The sequence below is a fragment of the Dreissena polymorpha genome, chromosome 4 (assembly GCF_020536995.1).
Source record: "Dreissena polymorpha isolate Duluth1 chromosome 4, UMN_Dpol_1.0, whole genome shotgun sequence".
In the NCBI taxonomy this organism is placed as follows: Eukaryota; Metazoa; Mollusca; class Bivalvia; order Myida; family Dreissenidae; genus Dreissena; species Dreissena polymorpha.
Window position 1 is genome coordinate 59,035,353 of NC_068358.1, and position 23,342 is coordinate 59,058,694.

At 36.8% G+C, this 23,342-nt stretch overlaps 2 protein-coding genes across 10 annotated transcripts in view; one reads left to right on the plus strand and one right to left on the minus strand.

The window, feature by feature from the left end:
- Positions 1-22,843, minus strand: part of LOC127876045 (PDZ domain-containing protein 11-like) — a 180,861-nt gene extending 158,018 nt beyond the window's left edge. For 3 of the 9 annotated variants that reach the window (XR_008047619.1, XR_008047620.1, XR_008047621.1), the window contains exons 1-7: positions 22,696-22,843; positions 19,679-19,765; positions 18,226-18,282; positions 16,200-16,250; positions 15,822-15,869; positions 13,305-13,365; positions 12,279-13,047 (exon numbers count right to left, since the gene is read on the minus strand). Coding sequence is in view for 1 of the 9 variants with exons in the window: in XM_052420897.1 (XP_052276857.1) it covers positions 12,983-13,047; positions 13,305-13,365; positions 15,822-15,869; positions 16,200-16,250; positions 18,226-18,282; positions 19,679-19,765; positions 22,696-22,782 (456 nt within the window). In the remaining 8 variants the exon portion in view is untranslated. Of the gene's footprint in view, positions 1-8,674; positions 13,048-13,304; positions 13,366-15,821; positions 15,870-16,199; positions 16,251-18,225; positions 18,283-19,678; positions 19,766-22,695 lie in introns of those variants that run through there. The other 6 variants (XR_008047616.1, XR_008047615.1, XR_008047613.1 and 3 more) reach the window with 6 other exon arrangements.
- LOC127876033 (cytochrome P450 2J2-like) lies at positions 2,189-8,467 on the plus strand. The gene is made up of 7 exons (XM_052420880.1): positions 2,189-3,170; positions 3,609-3,738; positions 4,501-4,681; positions 5,326-5,462; positions 6,731-6,824; positions 7,274-7,477; positions 7,765-8,467. The coding sequence occupies exons 1-7, from the start codon at positions 2,578-2,580 to the stop codon at positions 7,944-7,946; spliced, it is 1,521 nt and encodes a 506-aa protein (XP_052276840.1). The 5' UTR covers positions 2,189-2,577; the 3' UTR covers positions 7,947-8,467.
- Positions 22,844-23,342: the final 499 nt, after the last annotated feature.

Genomic DNA, 23,342 nt, shown 5'->3' on the forward strand with positions numbered 1-23,342 from the left:
AATGTATTCATAAAACTAAGTAGCGTGACCATATGAAAGTCTTCCTGCTTGCGATTTTTTTTTGGAATGCTAAAGTGATAAACTACTGATGTTAAATGATGATTTTTTGAAACACGAACGTATGATTTCTTTTATTATCAACGTATTGTCACATAAGATATGCTTACATTCTAATTCATATGGGTTTCTGAATCAAACTGTAGACCACATAGTTTGCAATAAATTCCCGAACATGTAACTGTGTAACGTTCCTCATAATAATATTATCACACGGTCTACAATATACTCGGTATAACAACTTTATATCAAGCGTTTTTTTTGTCATCAAACGATTGCCACGTACATTTTTAGCCGCGCCATGACATGGGTCATTTATGTCATGTACGGCAAGCGTAGCTCCAGGCAAGCCTTCGCTTGCGTGCAGTCTGGCCTGGAGCTACCCTGTCTAATATACCGGGTATAGTCACGCAGGGTTTCGTTGTCTCATTAGGGTATGCGAATTTGCTGGCTGGTCTGTGGCTATGCTGGCTCCATATGTAAACAGACCCGTTTTGACATTACCCTGCTTCTATAAGGCTATATGCACACTGTTTGTAGTGCGCTATCATACGATTAAAATATGTCGGGTTTCTATAACTTGCGTGGAAGCAAATACTAGTACATGTTATAGTACAATAATATAACCGGCACTGCGACTTACATAGTGAGTTATACTGTAAATTATATGATAAACTTTTATACAAGAAAATCAGACGTATCTTGTGCGTTAACTCGTTAATGTCATCATAAACTTACATACCCAAGCGTACATTTTATCTCGTGCGTTATCATTTATACTATTAGTGATATAATTTAAAGCGACTTAGTAGACATACAGAAGTTTTCTTTGTTTGTTAATCTAAATAATGAATTTTTAACACGCAGTATCCTCTTTTATGCGAAAGTTAAAGATATAATTTTAACCGTACAAAATCAAAGTATAATTCTCATCAACGTTTTACGTTAGGTGTTGTTTTATATTGTTCAATTCTTATTTAACTAAAGAATTTTACATATGAACGCATAATTAAAACTTACGTGTCTTTTTAAAAACTTGAATTGTGTCGAGCTACCAATGAAATGTTAGCAAATATAATACTAATTTGCTAATCTATAATTCGATGCTAATCTATTATTCGATCAAAACTTCAAAGATAAGACTACTATCAAAATTGTCTTTGCAAAACTACCAAAATCTTAGTACAGGAAGCCAACAAGTTGATGAACGCCCTTCACAAAGCGTTAAATCCCTTAACTTCATATAAACACAGAACAAAATTAGAGTTGCAATACAAAAACAAAACAACCCCGGAACCCATTCCCGAACCTACGGAATACCGTTAGGGCCATTGTTGTTAAAATCCAGAGGGCGACAATGCGATAGTACGATGGCGACAATGCGAAAGTTAGATGACGACAGTGCGACAATACGATGGCGACTGTGCGATAGTACGATGGCGACAATGCGATAATACGACGACGACAGTACGATAACGCGATAGTACGATGGCGACAATACGATAATGCGATGAAGACAGTGCGACAAAACGGTCAACAGTGCGATAGTACGATGGCGACAATGCCATAGTGCGATAATACGATGACGACAGTGCGACAATAAGATGGCGACAGTGCGATAGTACGATGGCAACAATGCGATAGTGCGAAAGTATGATGGTAACAATGCGACAATACGATGACGACAGTGCGACAATGCGATGGCGATAGTACGTTGGCGACAATGCGATAATACGATGACGACAGGACGATAACGCGATAACACGAAGGCGAAAATACGATGATACGATGGCGGCAGTACGATATGACTATTGCATTGTCGTCATCGTACTATCGCACAATCGCATTGTCGCCCTCTGGATTTTAATGTGTAACCACGATGGCACTTACGGTATTCCGTACGAACCCGGGCACATCAAAAACAATTTTCATAAGCCTTCGCGGTTTAATGTTTACGCATCAAAACTCAAATTGAGGTTTATTAACCGAAAAACATCGATGAATCGGCAATTATTTTTTTATTATTTGATTTGCGTAAAAAGCGTGCATCTGACTCAACGTTAACGTTGAACGGCATGCTTAGAAGATAGAGATCTACTTCTTTTAAACATAGCAAAGTTAAAAAGTGGGACGAAAGTTGGATTTGGCTTGTAAACAGTGTTAATAGCAACGTTAAAAAGTGGGACGAAATGTTTTTGCAAAATAGAAATCCATGGTGCGTATAAAAAAGATTCGCTTGTTAACATAATCATACAATACTGGATTTGGGATTTTGTAAACAACATTATAATGTTAGAAAGTTTTAATAGGTTTTCTGTTGGTGCCTGAAAAAAAGTTAAAATTGAAAACATCTCAACTTAATGTCATAACTACTTTCGCTACAGACGCTAGCGAAGTCCAAAGATCAATGACAATCTAAACATTTACATTTTTGACCGATACTTAGTAACATATATTTCTAGTGTTTATTTATGAAGTGTTGCGTATCGGCTGTGAATAAAATATTGAATACTGTACGCCATGCTAGGGCTAGCTGATATAGCAACATGGGCTTTCTCTTCGAGTTGGAGTGGTCCACTCTTCGTGGGTCTAGTGACGTTACTCATCACCTGGTATTTCCTCTCCAATCGATCACTACCACCGGGACCCATTCGATTTCCGCTCATCGGAAGCGTTTGGTGGTTTGCTCTACTTTCGTTTAGGAAAAGCCGACTTCCGGTAGCCTTGTTCAATGAATGGAAACGTTATGGTGACGTTGTGCACATGAGCGTCGGGAACATTAACATGGTGTTTTTAAATGGCCACGACGCAATTCACGAAGCGTTCGTTACGCGCGCAGACGACTTCTCTGACCGACCGGAATGGGTGTTCAAGGTCCCTTACAAAGGTCTGATTTTCGAGAGCGGAGCAGCTTGGAAAAATATGCGCAAGTTTACGTTTCAGGCATTGCGGGATTTTGGTGTCGGGAAGGCTTCTTTAGAAGAAATCATTTTGAAGGAAGTGGATTCCGCAACGGACTACCTCAGTTCAACAATCGGCGAACCTACTTCATTAAGAGATATGACGTCAATGATGGTCACCAACGTCATATACCATATCATTTTTGGTAAAAGGTACGCTTGAAATCCATTGTATAATACGCATTCGATCATGCGATAAATTGCAATGCTTCGTATAAACTCTTTCCAGTGAACACAGCTAGTGGACTAACATGTACAATATTAGCATTTACTAGAAATGTGAGTACATAACCTATCATGTAATATGATCTTAAACAATTATTCGTGATTACCGGTACATCTACAAATATACTTCTTCAAGTACACGCGTATTCATTTTCCTACATATTTACGATGTCGTAATGTGTATTGACTATTCTACCTTTAACGAAAATAACTATTATCATCCGATTGCGTCTGATATTTTCGAAAACTATATTTAAAAAATTGAAATAAAATGTGATTACGTAAATGATAATGCTACATAGTAGTACACGTACATGAATATTATCCCATTTTTATGTTTATGTTTTTGGTGACGTTACTTTGCAGATTAGAATTCCACAGTCAGGAGATGCTGGACGTGTTAGACAACATGGGAAGGGTGCTGTTGGAAGGGGCCCCCATTGACGTAGTACGACTCGTCCCTAAAAGTGTATTGAAGCTCGTCGGAAATAAGCAGGTAAAATGATCATATTAACGTAAATAAACGCCGTGAATGTCTCACTTGAATTAGACGCGACGGACTTTTCGCTGAAATAGGGCCTAACCGTAATTTGACGCGATGTACATCTTACTTTTACCAAAATCGATTGACATCTTACATCAATACCTCGATAAATCGCAAATCATTTCTTTTTAAAAGTGTATTCATTGAGTAGACGCAGTGTGTTTCTATACATAGACAGAAGAACTGTGCTGACTGCCGTCACTAGGCGCAACCCACGCGTTGTACTTAACACACTTATGCCTAGTGGACTCTCCCATCCTTCTAAATTGGATCAATTTATTAAAAAAAATAGGGATGTCTGGTATATGTATTTCTATATTTAGAATATTTCTTACAGAAATTTCTTTAAGCAAACAGCGCAGACCCTGATGAGACGCCGCATCATTCATAGATAGATGTGTGCGCCGTTTTAACCCTTTCCCTCTCGGAAGCGAAAATGGCTATGTGCAAACAGCATACAACCAGAACAGCCTGCGAATAACTCGCATTCTGTTCAGGTCCTATGCTCTTAGCTGCTCATCGGCATCTAAGGGTTGGAAATGAAGCTTTTAAAACTTGAATGTAGTAAGAAGGGTATTTAATTAAATTTAACTTTCTTAAGGACTACAAATGCGTTAAAACGTATCTACGTGGTAAATGTTTAGGTAAAGGTATAGCAAATAGCGATTTACTGACATTGTTTATTTTGAGTTTCTTTCGCGAATACCATTGTAGCGCAAGCCTGACGGATACTTCGATAAATCCGCTACCTGGATATTCAGCCACATCAACGGCCATATCGAGGAGCACAGGAAAACGTACGACGGAAACCATATCCGGGACTTTATCGACCTCTACTTGAAAAAGGAGATGGAAGACAGCAATACAGACTCTTCTGGGAATGAAGCTATACAATGTAGGATTTTATATCTAAAATGATGGGATGGATGAAGCAATTCATGTGTCTGTCCAATCGCGTGCGTCCGCTTGATCTTATAATGTGGACAATAATTTTATTCAGAAAATACTCAGGCAAAATAATAATTCCTTGAGATTCAAATTGCATGATCGGAATGATCGACCCCTTCGCACATACATGTATGTTGATATGCCATCATTGCTTTCAAGTAAACGTTTATTTTATTTCTAATAAGCATAATACCCCAAAATGCTTATCAGTTTGCCAAGATAATTTGAGATACTTAAATGAACCCGCTAGATAGGTAGATAATACTAGTATATGACCAGCTCACGCGAAATCGTGCTAGGTAAATAGGCAGATTTCAGCGTGTGTGTTACTCTATCCAAGTAATATGTGTTATACCGTTAACGTATGAGCCTCGATCTGGGGAAAACTGGGCTCGATTCACGCGAAAAGTGCTGTCCGCCTAGACTGGATTTTCATTTTGAAGAGACTCTTTGAACCAAAATTTCAAAAATAAACACGGGAAGTGTCGTCCTCTGAAGTCTGCACAGGCTAATCTGGGACGACAGTTTACGCACATGCATTACGTCCACTTTTCCCAGAAAGAGGTTCATAATAATATTGCCATATTTCAGTGAGCACACTGCTGAGTACCATTCTTGACTTGTTCATTGCCGGGTCCGACACGACCTCCAATAGTCTCAACTGGTGTATCCTTTACCTCCAAGAATACCCGGAAGTACAGAGGAAGAGCCGCGAAGAGATACACGAGGTAACAGATATGGCCACCGTTGCGCATACCGCGGGAAAACCGGACTTAATCACTCGAGCATTAATTAACTAGGTCGCCCAGGCAAATACGGGATCTTGTAATGTATTTTTCTTTTCCAAGATCATCTCTTCAAGCAAGAAACTTCACAGGCTAACCCGGGGAGACAGTTTACATTCATACATTACACCCAGTTTTGCCCACGTGATCATCGTAATTTTCGACCAATTATCACATTGCAGGTTTTAATGGTAAATCCTTAAATACTATACCAGAGCGAGCGTTTTTTTTGTTTTTGCGAATGTCAATGAATGATATAAGTTTTAGAGAGAACTGATGCAAGGACTTTATCTACATTTGTTGTCTTCTTTATTTTGTGAGCATACTTTGTAAACAAAGAAAATACATGTCACGGTAGACACTCATCTCCTTATGGCACAAGTCAAGGTTAAATATGAAGATCAAAGGTTATATTTTTGCATAAAACTTGCCCAGACAGTTTCTTTTCTATTCATTAATTAGTTTAAAAATAAGTGAAAAGCAAACGTTGACCTCGTACAGGCGGCGTGTCGTGTGTAAGATCGGTGTCCCTGGCACAAGGTAAAGGTCACACATAGAACGTCAAAGCTCAAATTTGGGCAAAGTACAGATTGTTCTTCATTTATCCGACAATCGTACAGTGCATTTACTTGCTTCAAAAAATCAATATTAGGTGACGGCACGTAGTGTGAAAAGCGTCCATCCGTTTAAGGTCAACGACATACTCTAAGTTCAGTAACGAAAATATAAGAATTATACAGCTGTCAACGACTGCAATCAGTAGCAAATTAAAATTAATACACCGAACATAATTATGCACCTTGTTGAAAGGACATGTTGAGTATAATTCCTTAGTCCGTGTTGAGAGGTCAAGAATATTCTCATTTTTATCAATTACGAATGACATTCTTTACATTGGGCTCGACGAGTTTTCGACAGGTACCTGATATTAAACATGCGTTGAGCTTGTGCTATTATTATTGTACCATTTTGTGATTTTTTGTAAGGCGACACATAGATTCGTCGCTTTTTTATATATCGGTGACAGTTTTATTGTGTCGTTAAAGTGAAACAGTTGATGTTTCTTGATTACGACAGAGTTTGAATTTACAACCAGAACTAAAGATTCGATTTTGATGTCCTCTTGTTCCTTCTTTTATGGTGTTTTTCTTTAAATAGAAAATGTTATTATATGTGGCTTATTTTAAATATTAAATCATCAATTTTAATAGAAATTCGGAGATCGAGCGATAACGTGGTCTGACAGAGGAACTCTACCGTACACTGAGGCTACGTTACTAGAGATACAGCGACTCGGAAATATAGGTATAGTGATTTAAAAAATCACGAGGGTTGATGTAATCTTAAATATGAAATCCTGGAAATAAGAGTGCGCTGAGTTCGAAACACTTTTCAGTACAAGTATGCTTACTATTGAACATTTGGCAGCAAATTATGCTCACTTAGGAACATTAAACATAACTTTGATGATAGCTACGATAAGACGTGCACGGTGTGCATGTGAAAATGCTGCTTATACATGCTATTATTGCTTAATTGGTCGTTGTCGACTCAGGTACTACTGAATAGTTCCCCCGAGTACTCTTAAGGAAAATACGCTTCATGGCACCAGGCCATACTCCGGGGTACTTTTGAGTAAATTTCCCTTTCGCTGGGTCTTTGTAGTATATTTGAGAGTAATCGGGGAGCTTGCCAGTAGTAGCTGAGCCGACAATGAACAATCGAGCGAAACTATTGGTACTAACGTATTGCAGCGGAAATGTCCATCCCCCACGTGGCAAAGCAGGAAGTGACGTTTCGCGGGTACCGGTTACCAGCGAACACAATTGTCCAAGCTAATCTGTTGTCGTCACATCTCGATCCAAGATACTGGGAGAATCCGACGGCGTTCTGTCCAGAAAGGCACATTGAGAATGGAGAATTGAAGAAAAATCCAGCGTTTACTCCTTTTTCACTCGGTACGTTTCTGCTTATGAAAAACATTGAACAGATCGAATTGGGTTATTCATTTATATTTGAACACGAAAGAATGATATCGTTAGCTCACTAACTTCTGCAAAAACATATTAAGGGTACAAATGATAACGCAATAAATTATTTTATCAAAGAGCGTAACTTGTTCACTTCAATGTATCATAATACCGGTTCCCACTGTGGGAACAACTTTTTACGTATAAAATACTTAATACTAATTGTACACGATGTAAATTCACGTGTTTATCAATTATTAATTTGCTGTTTTCAGGTCCCCGGATGTGTCTTGGCGAGACGCTGGCTCGCATGGAGCTCTTCCTGTCGTTCACCAACCTGCTTCAACGGTTCTCGTTCAGGCGGGAAGCCGATCACGTGACTCACGCGTTCGACTGTAAGGACGGGTTTCTGATACGAGCGCCGACACCATACAAGACTCGTGCTATCAGAGATTGATTTACACCAAGGCCGTATATTTTTACAGATCGAACAACTAATTTATTATGCAGCAATTCTTGTTAAAACTAAATAAGACGTTCTTCGTCAATATGTGTCTAACTAAAAATTGTGTCAAATACATTCGAAAACTTAAGTAAACTACACAACAAATTGGGTGCATAGTAATGATTATTCGGCTTCTTATATTTTACCACAGAAGAACATTGTCATAGGATATTTATTAGGACGAGCCCCAGTCTACTAACTACGACGTCGAACATTCCTAAGATTTAACCCACTGTTTGCCGTATTTTCTAAACGCTAAAAAACCCCAACCAATTCAAAGTTTGAATGATGTACGTTATTAAGTGTAGGGCTATTTCGTCAGGCTGTGATTACGGATAGAAAGACGCCAATGGTGAATCCGTTTTACACCCCCTATCTACTTAGTAATGTCAGGATGAGGTATATAACAGGAAAAAGCCGACATGTTTGGTGATTGTATTTTGCAAGAAATAAAAAAACAATAGCATCACCCATATTTATTTATGTTGTTTAAATGCCCTGCGAATTATGTGCAGGCTGCAAAATGCCGGCTGTAGTATTATGAAACATATGGGCGGGAAACACAATGTGACCTACAAATTGATACATGCTTTTACATATCAAATTATTTGATTATTGCCTTAATGCTTCAGTATGGTCATACTACTAGCTGGAATCGTTGGAAGTAGAAATAAAGTCACTATTTTATACAATTTTATTAATTTAATGCGTGGAAAATATTTGTATGGTATACATTTCATCATTTTGTGTATAAACAGCATGATTTTGTTAGGATATATACAATATATTTAACTCGTCGTATATGTGTGTACCCTATTGTTACATTTAAATTAATTCAACAAATAATATTACCCCTTGTTACCAATAAAGTAAAACTACATGCATAAAATATAAATATATTTAAGAATACTTAACAATAATACAAAATTCATAATTAAGACACTTGTTCACAGATGTTTGGATTAAAAAAATGTTGTTACATGTATTTACTTAAAATTTTAAGATATTTGGATTAATAAAAAATAATTAATACAAATACAAAAAGAAATAAAAAATAATATGTCTTGTTCTGTGAAAACTGGCCATAATGCATGTGTGTGAAGTGTTGTCCCAGATTAGCCTGTGCAGTCCGCACAGGCTAATCAGGGACAACACTTTCCGCCTAAAATGGGTTTTTGGTAAGGAGGGACTTCCTTGAAACTAAAAATACCATAAAAGCGGAAAGTGTCGTCCCTGATTAGCCTGTGCAGACTGCACATGCTAATCTGGGACAGCACTTTACGCACATGCATTATGCCCAGTTTTCTCAGAAGGCGACTCATATGTCTTGTTTCAAACCAGGGCCCTGTGAGATCAAAATGTTCTGGCCATTGAATTTTATAACAGTATGCGTATTGTAAACACTTTGTTAGTGATACCTTGTCCAAATCACTAACTTAAATTGTAAAATATTTCAGGGTTTTATAAGGGTGTTGCTTTTAGATGGTGCAACATTTGTGGCAAGTTATCTTCAACATTCATAAATATATGGCAAAGTGTTGGAAACAGATGGGAAACATTCCTAATAATAACAACAAGACAGACTGGGATTGCTATGCCACCTTCTTTCAAGTGTGAACAAGGGCTGTTTGTAAAACATGCATGCCCCCCCCCCCCCATATGGACTGTCAGATGTGCTAGCAGCCATTGTGTGAATAAGTTTTTTGTCACTGACCTTGACCTTGGACCTAGTGACTTGAAAATCAATAGGTGTCATCTGCCAGTCATGATCAATGTACCTATGAAGTTTCATGATCGTAGGCCTAATTATTCTTGAGTTATCATCAGGAAACCATTTTACTGTTTCGAGTCACTGTGACATTGACCTAGTGACCTGAAAATTAATAGGGGTCATCTGCCAGTGATGATATCTATGAATTTTCATGATCCTAGGCGTAAGCATTCTTGAATTATCATCCTGAAACCATTTTACTTTTTCGAGTCACTGTGACCTTGACCTTTGACCTAGTGACCTGAAAATCAATAGGGGTCATCTGCCAGTCATGATCAATGTTCCTATAAAGTTTCATGATCCTAGGCGTAAGCATTCCTGAGTTATCATCCGGAAACCATTTTACTACTTAGAGTCACTGTGACCTTGACCTTTGACCTAGTGACCTGAAAATCAATAGGGGTCATCTGCCAGTCATGATCAATGTACCTATGAAGTTTTATGATCCTAGGCGTAAGCATTCTTGAGTTATCATCCGGAAACCATTTTACTGTTTAGAGTCACTGTGACCTTGACCTTTGACCTGAAAATCAATAGGGGTCATCTGCCAGTCATGATCAATGTACCTATGAAGTTTCATGATCATAGGCCTAAGCATTCTTGAGTTTTCATCTGGAAACCATTTTACTATTTCGAGAAACTGTGACCTTGACCTTTGACCAAGTGACCTGAAAATCAATAGGGGTCATCTGCCAGTCATGATCAATCTACGTATGAAGTTATATGATCCTATGCCTAAGTGTTCTTGAGTTATCATCCGGAAACCATCTGGTGGACGGACCGACGGACGGACCGACCGACATGAGCAAAACAATATACCCCCTCTTCTTCAAAGGGGGGCATAATAAAAATTGAAAATTTCCTTTTTTTTCAACTGTGAACAGGCCCTTTATAACACATAAACAAATAATAATTTCAAAATTGAGGTTAGAATTAAAATATAGCTTTTATACATACCAATTATATTATTAGTATGCATTTGTACAAAATGAAACATGTACACACAGTGTACATGTTTCAAAACAATTTGTTTACATTTGACTTGCACTTTTAATGCACATATCACCATTATGCACATATATAACATGAAACGATGGCATTGTGATTATTTATATGTCTAATTTCATTTGCTAAATAGGCAGTATCAAAACTGAAAAGTGCTTAAATATCAATGGTACTAAAATATTAAAATTAATTTGATTAATAGACAAATGGCACTTGCAATAGGTACAAAATATTAGCCCTATATATTAAAGTGTCATTATCAAACAAAACATCAAACAATTACAAAACTACAGTTTTACCTGCAAATACTTATTATAATGAGTGTTATACATGTATTTGTGAATGCTAATGAAAGAAAACAAATATATAATATTACAATTTGATAACTACCGTATTGTGTTGTTCTCTAAAATTATTTCAAAATCAAGTCCAAACATTGCAAACTGCGTAATAAAACTGTATAAATGGTTATTAACAACACCATAGTTATGCTTGATTGATCATTGTCGGTTTGGGTACTACTTTAATGTACCCCAGGTACTCTTTAAGTACTCTTAAATATACCCTGGTTACAAAAAATATACTGAAACGTACCTGGGAATTTAAACGCAAAATTGGTCATTGTCTGCTATGTTTTTCCAAATTAATTATGTTCATATTTACTGGTATGGTCATATTCTGTAAAACTTCCTCTATATTAACACCTGCTCAAAAAAGCATTTTGATTTAGTTTTTGTTTCAAAAAAATTTTGTTATGTACCCCGAAGCGCATTTTACGACACCGGATTTAGGGCGGAAATAAAACTCGGGTGCAGTCTAAATTTGCCGGGTACGTGTTTGTACATTTCACTTGCCTGGGGTACATTTAGTATACTTAACAGTACCCGGTGTACATGTTATAAGTACCCAAGCCGACAATGACCAACAGAGCCATAATAATGATATTTCAATGTATAATAAAAAGCCCAACAAAAAGCACTGCACTTGAACCTTTTCTGTATATGATATTCATATTTAAGAACATATAACATCAAACTATTCCTGAAATAAGGTACATAATCAAATATGTAATGCTAACAAGTTGAGTAGACAAATTTGTTCAAAAATGGGTATATAGACAAAAGCTGAGAGTAGACATTACCCGTGTTAACACATCTTTTTAGTTATTTAAACGTATAGATTTAAATGTTGGTTTATGTCAATTTGGGACAAAAAATACACCACAAGAATTTCCCAATGAATAATCTCTGTACAAATATATGGTCATGAACATTATTTCAATGACATCATTGTAATGTTATGTTTAACTGTTAATTTTGGCATCTGACATGCCAATATTTTTTTTTTTATTATTATGGAAAAAGCCCTTAACCGTTAAGTATTATAATAACATTTATAATATACATTTAAAAAAAAACAAAACATAAACAAGATGTGTTTGTGAAACACAATGTCCCCCTATATGACGTTTGACCTTGAAGGATGACCTTGACCTTGTGAAGGATGACCTTGACCTTTCACCACTCAAAATGTGCAGCTCCATGAGATACACATGCATGTCAAATATCAAGTTGCTATCTTCAATATTGCAAAAGTATTCATAAAATAAGCGATTTGGGCCACATATATTTGACCTCTGACCTTGAAGGATGACCTTGACCTTTTACCACTCAAAATGTGCAGCTCCATGAGATGCACATGCAGGCCAAATATCAAGTTGCTATCTTCAATATTGCAAAAGTATTTATAAAATAAGCGATTTGGGCCACATATATTTGACCTCTGACCTTGAAGGATGACCTTGACCTTTCACCACTCAAAATGTGCAGCTCCATAAAATACACATGCATGCCAAATATCAAGTTGCTATCTTTAATATTGCAAGAGTATTCATAAAATGAGCGATTTTGGACACATATATTTGACCTCTGACCTTGAAGGATGACCTTGACCTTTCACCACTCAAAATGTGCAGCTTCATGAGATACACATGCATGCCAAATATAAAGTTGCTATCTTCAATATAGCAAAAGTTATTGCAAAATGTTAAAGTTTGCGCAAACAGACCAACAGACAGGGCAAAAACAATATGTCCCCCACTACTGTAGTGGGGGACATAAAAATCTGTTCCACAGATAATGGAATGCTGCGGAGATTCAAACGATGCCCTAGAACTTTTATGGAGTTGACCTTTGCACTTCATCACAACACATTATCTTGCAGGCTGAGGGCTGCCCTGGTTACTGTGACCACTCTTGTCATATGTTCTGTTATAACCTGAAGAACAATTATAATTAGAGTTAGAAATGCAATGACAAATAATGATCTCCAAGGCATGGACTAAAACATGCAAACCCTGAGTCCACTGTTGACAACTGAGTTAAACAAGCAAATTTGTTTAATTGATATACCCTGCCAATTTCAAAATTTTGTTACAGATGACTGACGGACAATGCCAAAACGGGTAATATATCTACCCACCTTTGAGGACGTTAATTATTGGGCATATCAGTAATAAAGTACGGGTGACTTACCATAGGGGAAGTATCTCACTGTTATCCACATTGAGGTGTTGCTTTTTAAAATTTTCACAGCCTGAAAGAACAAACTAAATTTTCAATGTTAGTTATATTGAACAAGACTGAGTTATTTACTGATTGCAACTCTAACTGCAACCGAGACAAGATTCTTGAAAGAGTGTTAATTTACAATTCTGTTGTACGTTTTTGACAGAACAATGGATATTCTTCACTCAGAGATGACTTTTGTTAAGGTTATATGTGTTACTGGTTAATATATTGCATATTGTAATTTTCTGGAAAAAAAAGGCAACATAAAAACAAATACGACATCAGTTTTAGAAAGCATTGTTGAAAGAGTAATACATTTATGAAGGGAAAGAAATCTAATTTAATTATCCCCACGTTTTTCGGAGAAAAAGTGGGGATATTGTGGTGATGTGCATCTGTCCATCCGTCCGTCCTGGCCACCTGCTCCTCCTACACTATTAGCACTAGAACCTTGAAACTGACATACATGGTAGCTATGAGCATATGTGCGACGGTGACAGTGACAGTGACCGAATTTTGATCTGACCCCTGGGTCAAAAGTTATGGGGGTTGGGGCGTGCGGGGCCGGGTCAGAGATTTTCACTCATTTTTTTATGTTATTTTACATTAACTTCTTCATTTCTGCACCGATTTACTTCAAATTGATACTGAGCCTCTCTTTTGACAATACGGTCAATCTCAATTATGCATGGCCCCATTACCAACCCTGGGGCGCCCCGGCCACATACCGGTAGGCCACATCCACCCAAAATTGCCTTTTACTATAATTTCTTCATTTCTACACCGATTCACTTCAAATTGATACTGAACCTCTCTTATGACAATACAGTCAATCTCAGCTATGCATGGCCCCATTACCAACCCTAGGGCACCCCGCCCACATAGGCCACGCCCACATAGGCCACACCCACCCAAAATTGCCTTTTACTATAATTTCTTCATTTCTACACCGATTCACTTCAAATTGATACTGAACCTCTCTTATGACAATACGGTCAATCACAGCTATGCATGGCCCCATTACCAACCCTGGGGCGCCCCGCCAACATAAGCCATGCCCACATAGGCCACGCCCACCTAAAATTGCCTTTTACTATAATTTTTTCATTTCTACACTGATTCACTTCAAATTGATACTGAACCTCTCTTATGACAATACAGTTAATCTCAACTATGCATGGCCCCATTACCAACCATGGGGCGCCCCGCCCACATAGGCCACGCCCACCCAAAATTGACGTTTACTATAATTTCTTCATTTCTACACCGATTCACTTCAAATTGATACTGAACCTCTTTTATGACAATACAGTCAATCTCAACTATGCATGGCCCCATTACCAACCCTGGGGCACCCCGGCCACATAGGCCACGCCCACCAAAAATTGCCTTTTATTATAATTTCTTCATTTCTACACCGATTCACTTCAAATTGATACTGAACCTCTTTTATGACAATACAGTCAATCTCAATTATGGATGGCCCTATTACCAACCCTGGGACGCCCTGCCCATAACAAGCCACACCCACCCAAAATTGTCTTTATCCCCACGCTTTTTGAAAAGCGTGGGGATATTGTGGTTATCTCCGCCGTCCGTCCGTCCGGGCCACTATCTCCTCCTACACTATTAGCACTAGAACCTTGAAACTTAAACACACGGTAGCTAGGAGCATATGAGCGACCCTGCACTATTTGGAATTTTGATCTGACCCCTGGGTCAAAAGTTATGGGGGTTGGGGTGGGGCCGGGTCAGAGATTTTTACTCATTTTTTAAGGTTATTTTACTATAATTTCTTCATTTCTACACTGATTGTCTTCAAATTGATACTGAACCTCTCTTATGACAATATGGTCAATCTCAGCTATGCATGGCCCCATTACCAACCCTGAGGCGCCCTGCCCACATAGGCCTCGCCCACCCAAAATTGCCTTTTACTATAACTTCTTCATTTCTAAACCGATTCACTTCAAATTGATACTGAACCTCTTTTATGACACTACGGTTAATCTCAACTATGCATGGCCCCATTACCAACCCTGGAGCGCTCCGCCCACATAGGCCACGCCCAACCAAAATTGCCTTTTACTATAATTTCCTTATTTCTACACCGATTCACTTCAAATTGATACTGAACCTCTCTTATTACAATACAGTCAATCTCAACTATGCATGGCCCCATTACCAAGCCTGGGGCGCCCCTGGGTCAAACATGCCACGTGGGGATACGTGTCAGCCTCTGCCACGCCATTTCTAGTTTAGATTATATCTGATTAGGTTCTACAAATTGTATTTTTGTTTTTCAACATCACTTTGATGCTTTGAAACCTTTCAACAACGCAAGAGAAACATCAAAATAATGAGTTATTTTTTTCCAACAATATTTTGATTGCAGTCTTACAATGAATACAACTGAACACTTTCCAGTTCAGAGACACATAACATAAAATCCAAACAGTAAAGCATTAACCATCTGCATACCTCTCCATGATCAATATACTCAAAGTTGTTGTCGTTGACAGACAAAATCTAAAATGAAAAAAAGGCAGATTTGACATTAAATTTCTCTATTTTATTTTATACAAAAAACTGTATTTTGAAGTAATGAAGCTTTCTTTTTTCCTGTTCAAAAACTTGTAGGATTTGTTTGCCTATATAATTTTTTTCACTAAGGCCTAAACTGAGATTGCTTAATAACATAGTGTTTAATTGTAATTGTAATGGTAATTCTATTGCCTTGATTTCATGAAGTACATGCTGTCAAACATTTACTCTGATCCATTTCACAGTTAAACTAAAGAGTAACTAATGTACACTTAATACAAAAGGAAACAATAATAAAGAATAGTAAACTCGGACCTGGTCCCCTTCCTGTAATCCCAACTTCTCTGCTTCACTATTCTGCATGACCTGTGAAAACACTTATTGTTGTACAAAACAATACTGATGAATTGTTTGACATGGAAACAGATACAGCCTCATGTTTACCCCCCCCCCCCCCCCAATCTTTCAATATATTTAAAGCTGAATTTATGTTCTGTTAAATATATTTTACACACTCTGAAAAAAACGAGCTAAATGCATGTGCCTAAATTTTTGTCCCAGATTAGCCTGTGAAGCCAGCACAGGCTTAAACGAAAATTTTTGATTTGCGTGAGCAAAGCTCTTATGTATGTAAACTTCACTAAACACATTTTCTCACTCTAAAATTATTTATTATAATACTTATGCCTCTAAAGCATTTAAACAAACAGATCAGTAACAGTAATAATACAGTAAAACTGCGATAACTCGAGATAGCACAGGACTGACCTTGATGCTCAAGTAATCGCAGGTTTCGAGTAATCCATGGTATTATTTGTTTTCACTGTTTCGGTTGGTGATGCTTAACTTCTGACCGCAAACGCTTTATTTACATGTAAGACGGTGATTTCCTGATCTAGCTATCCCCCCACAAGAGGGTCCTTCACTAGATTGCTTAGGAGTTTGACAATTTGTAAGACTATTTTCTTTCTGTGTTGCCATGATGCAGCGCAAATGACAAGAAGGAATTCAGTTAAGAGATTCGAATGTATAATCTGCTACGCTCTCTTTTATACCATGCATTTTATCATAATTATCAATTGGTGGTTATTATTTAATTATCATTAAAACTGGGTACCTGGTAGCTTTTATCTGCATCTCAAAGGATGACAATTTGCAGTGTTTCTCAAACTGCGACTAACTTCACACCTAATCAAGTGTTTTTTGTCTGCTTGATTGCACTGTTTTCACAACTCGAATATTTTTAGCACCGACCAGACTAGAAAGTGTCTTCAAATTATTGCCAGTTTATTAGGTGTGAAATGCCTTTCAGGGACCAGGACACATCCTTGAGTTATCGAAAATTGCATGTTTGAGTTATTGCGGGTATTTTTATATAGAAATTAAAGGAATATGTTAGGGACTTCCTTAAATGCTCGAGCAATCGCCAGTTTTCGAGAAATCGCAAGCTCAAGTTATTGCAATTTTACTGTACAAGTGATTTTTGTGATGTTTGTAAAACATGTGTCTCCCCCCTACTTCCTATGATTTGAAGTCAAGGTCGTCCATGTGTGAAATTAAGACTTTTTCTCAATATGGCATGTGCAAATTGATCTGTATAGTAATATATATGGTATCTTCCATTTTTACTTATTTATGTGACCTTAGAATAAAGGTTTCTTAAAAGGAAATGGTTTTGAGCTCTAAGTTCTGAGTTCTAAGCTCCTATGATTTTGAGATTTGACCTTTTTCCATTTAATTTGTTAGACATCTGCATTCCTTCTGAGTAACCACTGATGATCAAATTTTTTTTTGCAGAAACCAATAAGCCTGGCTCTGTGAAAAGGGGTTTAATACAATACACAAGTGTGCTGTCTGTCCGCACAGGCCAATCAGGGACAACACTTTCCACCCATACTGGATTTTTCTAAGAGACTTTCTTTGAACCAAACGTATCATTAAAGGGAAAAGTGCTGTCCCTGATTCGCATTTGCAAACTGCACACACTAATCTGAAACAATACTTAAAGCTGCACACACTAATCTGAAACAATACTTAAAGCTGCACACACTAATCTGAAACAATACATAAAGCACATGCAGGAAAGCCCCTTTTCTCAGAATGTCACTAAAAAATTGGTTATAAACCCCTCCCACCTGACTATTAACCCCAAATCAAATGCGTTCGTCTTATCTGCACAAGTGACCAACTGGTGATGGATTGTAGGTAAAAGCGTTCTTTAGGCATCGTGCACAACTTAGTTGGAAAAATAATTACTTATTTTAGCGTGCATTCGAAATATAGATTGAAGCCCTTTAAAGAAGCTTAAGAATGCAATTCAAGAACAAATAAAAATGTTTACCTTTGAAACAAAGATTCCACAGTTGTGTTCTTTTCCTCCTCTGATATTGAAACCAAGCTATAAAAGACCATAATATAAAGTATGTTAACAACAAAATAAAATGAAAATCATAACTTTTGTATCTGTTTGACTTTTCAACTTTTTTGTATATAGAAATCTGAAATCTTAAATCATAACCTTTGATCTGCCGTTATCTTTACAAGAATCTGCATGTTATACGTGTTAATTTAAATACAATGTTACATTCAAATAATACTATTGTATTTTTTCCAAGAGTGTTTCATTTGTAAGCAATCAATATTTCATTGAAAGGAGGTCTCTCTTAAAACAAAATCTTGTCTTGATGGACAGTGCATTAAGCATTAGGCATTAAGCTCCATTTTCTCAGAATGTTGAATTGTTCTATGTCTACTAAATTTTGTCAGTCAATGTCTAAATTGTCAAGACCATTATGGCCATAAGAATTTCAATTATAAATTCATTGAAAGATTAATCAGAATCTTAAGGTTTATACACACATATCAGACTAAAACATTCTGGCTCTTATTTGACACCATACAATTTGCTTATTACCAAACTTAAGGTAGCGCACCTCTAATGATTTCCCGCGATTTCTTCGAAGGTTGAAGAGCCTACTATTAGGTGCCGTAGCCTAGTGGTTAAGGCGATAGACTAGAAATCTTTTGGGATATTCCTGCGCAGGTTCGAATCCTGCCGACGACGTATACTTTTTTGCGACGCGTTTTATTTATTTTCTAACGTAATTTGCTTTAATATGGCATATAAGCTATATTTATTGTTAAATATGTTGCAATTTTTATGCACATTCTTCAATAATTAAAATTAAAACAACGTTATGGCGAAATTGGGTGATTTACTGTTGAAAATACGAACCATGCATGTTGCATTTTTATTTTTATTTAAAAAAGTAAACGGTAAATCTGTCTATTTCTTGGTATTTTTGCTGTATATAGTGTTTCTATAAAAACTAAGTTTAAAATATGACTTAAATGATACTATTTTGAATTTTATGACACTTTGTTTTTAACCGACCCAATTTTTACTTGGCTGAAATCACTTACATTTCATTGCGCTCTTCCATAGATAAAAATTTGTAAAAAATAAATGTCTGTAAAAGAATACTTATTTCATCTTGTTTAAACTTTAAACATCTTTACAGCATCTGTAGGCCTACACACCAACTGCATGCCCATATTTGCAAATTTGAATGAATTATGGAACTTTTATATACCCCAGGGGTGAAAATAAATTGGACAAAAGCCGAGCGTGGGGGTGGTTTTGAAAAAATCGGTATATTTTTTTAAAAAGCATGGAAAGCCTACCTACAAATTTGCATGTAGTTCAGTGAAATGATGCTGATTAAGAAAATAATTATTAGATTATATTTGGATATGTGCCCATTAGAGGTGCGCTACCTTAAAGCATACTATACCTGTTCTGATGTTTTTGATCTTTGCAAGCTTATGTTTCTAGGTAAAAATCTTTCCAAGTCTGAACAATATGATGGATGTCTGTCCCGCTGGAAAGCAATCAATGAATCATGCACACAATAGTAAACATTCATTGCCAATTTTAACAAACTTTGTTATATAACAGCACATTATTACATCATAAAAACATTTACTTGCCAAGCATGCTTTCAACATAATTATCGCTGAACGTTATAAATGTATCAATTGTTAATTTGGAGTTTGAAATACTTCTGGGAAACAAAAAACAAACAGCAGAAAATTCTCATCCCTGTGAACTAAATTAGTTTAATAATATATAAGAAATTTACAATGACTAAAAATACATGAAAGAATGATCATTGTCACATCAGAAGCATAGTAAACATTTCTTTATTAAATTAAATTTGATAAATAAACATGACAACTGCAAGGCCCTCAATCTATCAAATCTGCCGCCGAATTTCGGCAGCAGTCCCCCACCTGAAAAGTATATTTAAAAAAAAAAAACAACTGATTTTTCCCCTCAGAAAATGAAAAAAATATTAAAATAAATCGCTGATTTACAGTTGAAAATTTACCGTTTTTCGCCCACTGAACTATCTACGCTATCTATGCTTATTTCGTTCTGATGGAATCGGTGGTATGTAACCTTAATCGATTAGACGCTCAATTAAACATCGGAAAAAACACATCAGACGATCAAGAACGGCCAGAAGGTGAAGGTCAAAACAACATCATGTCTCATAACAGCAAGTTTTATCGTAAAAAAAACAACAGTAAAACATTTGCCAAATGTAAAACAAGATATGTGTTTGTCAGAAACACTATGTCCCATTTTGCCCCGCTTTGAAGCTATATGTTTGACCTTTGACCTTGAAGGATGACCTTGACCTGTCACCACTCAAAATGTGCAGCTCCATGAGATACAGTACAGTCCACGCCTTTTCCCCAATTTCCCTTGCTACTCCGCGGACACGCCCACGGAGGGAGATTAAGAACGTCCCGAGATACTCAGAGTTTGCATGATTGGTGCCACAGAGATTGACTTTCGGCAAATTGATAAGCCGACGCTGCGGCCCTCTGCATTGGGCAATGCGGAGGAAACTTCGTGTTAATGTTTAACGAGATAACAAATAATTTAACTTTGTTTGACTTCCTGATTTTCAAATAAAATTACATGCATTACAAGTACATATGTATATAAAATAATGACATTCAAAACAATTTAATACCGGTAATTATCATTGACTAGTCGCCAAATACGAGATTTCTCTGCCCACGAATGTGTGTTTTTTATAAAACGCTTTATCCATTACTCCGACAGTCTTTGTTTGTCAGACCATGTGGCCGCAATAAGCAAAATCTTATTGATTATTTCGTGAGTTTGATTGACAGCTTGCGAGTGGTCAATTATGGACCAAATCGGCAGAGTGACATTCACACATAATAATCCCTTTTGTCAAAACACCACAGACAGCAGTCTACACAATAGGTCAGTAGACAAGCTTTGCGTGTTTTCATAACGCCAAACACTTAATCCAGTTCTGTCCAGATGTTCTCTTTAATCAGTATACAGTACAATAACTGTTTCAATAATTACTAAAATACCGTAATGATACCGATACGGCGTGTTGGAATTGAAATTTATTTTCATAACGCCAAACACTTAATCCAGTTCTGTCCAGATGTTCTCTTTAATCAGTATACAGTACAATTACTGTTTCAATAATTACTAAAATAACGAATGATACCGATACGGCGTGTTTGAATTGAAATTTATTTGGAGGAAATATCAAATTATTTGCGATATAATTGTGTTAAAAAATACTTAAGAAACTTTTAACTGAAATCAAAAGAATTCAGTTTTCTCTGCGCTACAAAGTTTGTATAAAAAATCAATACACGCACGCTTTCCACACATAAACCTTGAACTTGTACATTGCAGCATAATTTTCGCGCGCTTTTGTCTGGAAAAATACATGATGACTGTATATTGGAAGCATTTGTAAATGTCGTGTTAACATTAAAAATCGGAAGCCTGTTTTGTAGACGTACCTGTGAATAAAAACATATATTAATTTTTTGTACAATAATCTTAATTTTTATAAGCCACAGTATTTAAACAATTTTTAATTACAATGTTTTTATTTCTTGGCATGCACAATAGCACACTGCTATCGCTGTGTCGCGCGGCGGTGTCCTTATAAGAACGGCAATTGTCTGTATTTACCGACTAGGCTTAAGTAATAAACGCCGCGGGTATTAGCTAACTCATTGGAACGCCGAGCGTTTTAGCGAGTACACCTCGCCTTTCCTGCCGCGGAATCACTCTCTAGCAGACAAATACCACGCAGAGGGAGTGTGTTTTTGGGGGAAAAAGGGTTGACTGTACTGTACACATGCATGCAAAATATCTAGTTGCTATCTTCAATATTGCAAAAGTTATTGCAAATGTAAAAGTTGGGGCAAACAAACACACAAACAAACCAATCAACCAACAGACAGGGCAAAAACAATATGTCCCTCACTATAGTGGTGGTGGACATAAGTAAATCTTCTGTTCAAGCAACAGTCCCTTGCCCACTCAGATGCAGATTCATTTTGTTCGGCTACTTATAGTCACAATGCTAGTGAAGATGCCATGTCGAGTTCCGAGATCACAGAGGCACTCTGTGACTCTGTTGATGTGGTCTCGGTATAATATAACAATTTTAAATAGGAGCATGGATCTTTTATTTTAAATTATTTCAAGAAACGATGTTTAGAATAGAAAACTGCTTTGATATAGTTCCCATTCTTGCATTTTTTGGTGTAAAGTAAATTTGCTTTGAAAAATTCTCCCATTTACAAAAAAATCCCCCTCGTAAGGACTGCGGACCCCTTTCCCCAAAGTAGTGTGAGGGCGCTGAACCGACAAGGATATACATGTCATCCGTAATTGACATATCCGAAAACTTGTACAATAGAAATAGCATGTAATTTGCAACAACTGGTCTACCTCTTCTGGTGGAATCCATTGCGGCGGCTCTTCATACGGTGGGAGATACCTGCGAAGTGGTCCATTTGAGTCTGGACTACGCATCATGCTTTAAAACAACGAAAATCTATACAATTAAAATACAATAAGTTTAAGTTGTTGTTGTATCGAATCAAAGCGTTGTTGTCGACTATAGGGTACGTTCCACTAAATCATAGTGAATCCAAAAGTGGCCCAATAAAGTAGTGATTATTTCAAGTGTTCCCATTCTTTTCTGGTTTAGCGATCGGACACTATTTGCAACTAGATCGAACAAATACATTTTGTGATTATTACGTGTATCCGATGTGCGTCATCTAAATTTTGATGCATTTCATTGAGGACTACGTTGTGAAATAAACGTGTTGGGTGCGTTTGTTGGAGAACTGTGCTTTAATCGAAAGCTTAATTTAAATACTCATTAGTCATCACCTAGTGTTACAAAACCATTTGTACACTTAAATAAATACACATAAAAATGTTTCTAAAATGAACTCCAGTACTTGTATCTCATATAAAATAGGGCAAAAACTCAGTGGTTCACTTACTTCCAAATAACCATTAACTATTTCCTATTCCAGAAAAAAACGATGAACTAACACTAATATAAACCTTATTTTGCCTCGAAG

Excerpts from the sequence above, each read along its gene's own strand:
- LOC127876033 (XM_052420880.1), top strand. The coding sequence starts at position 2,578 with ATGCTAGGGCTAGCTGATATAGCAACATGGGCTTTCTCTTCGAGTTGG. Across the intron at positions 3,171-3,608 it reads CATATCATTTTTGGTAAAAG|ATTAGAATTCCACAGTCAGG; the intron begins GTACGCTTGAAA and ends GTTACTTTGCAG. Across the intron at positions 7,478-7,764 it reads GTTTACTCCTTTTTCACTCG|GTCCCCGGATGTGTCTTGGC; the intron begins GTACGTTTCTGC and ends TGCTGTTTTCAG.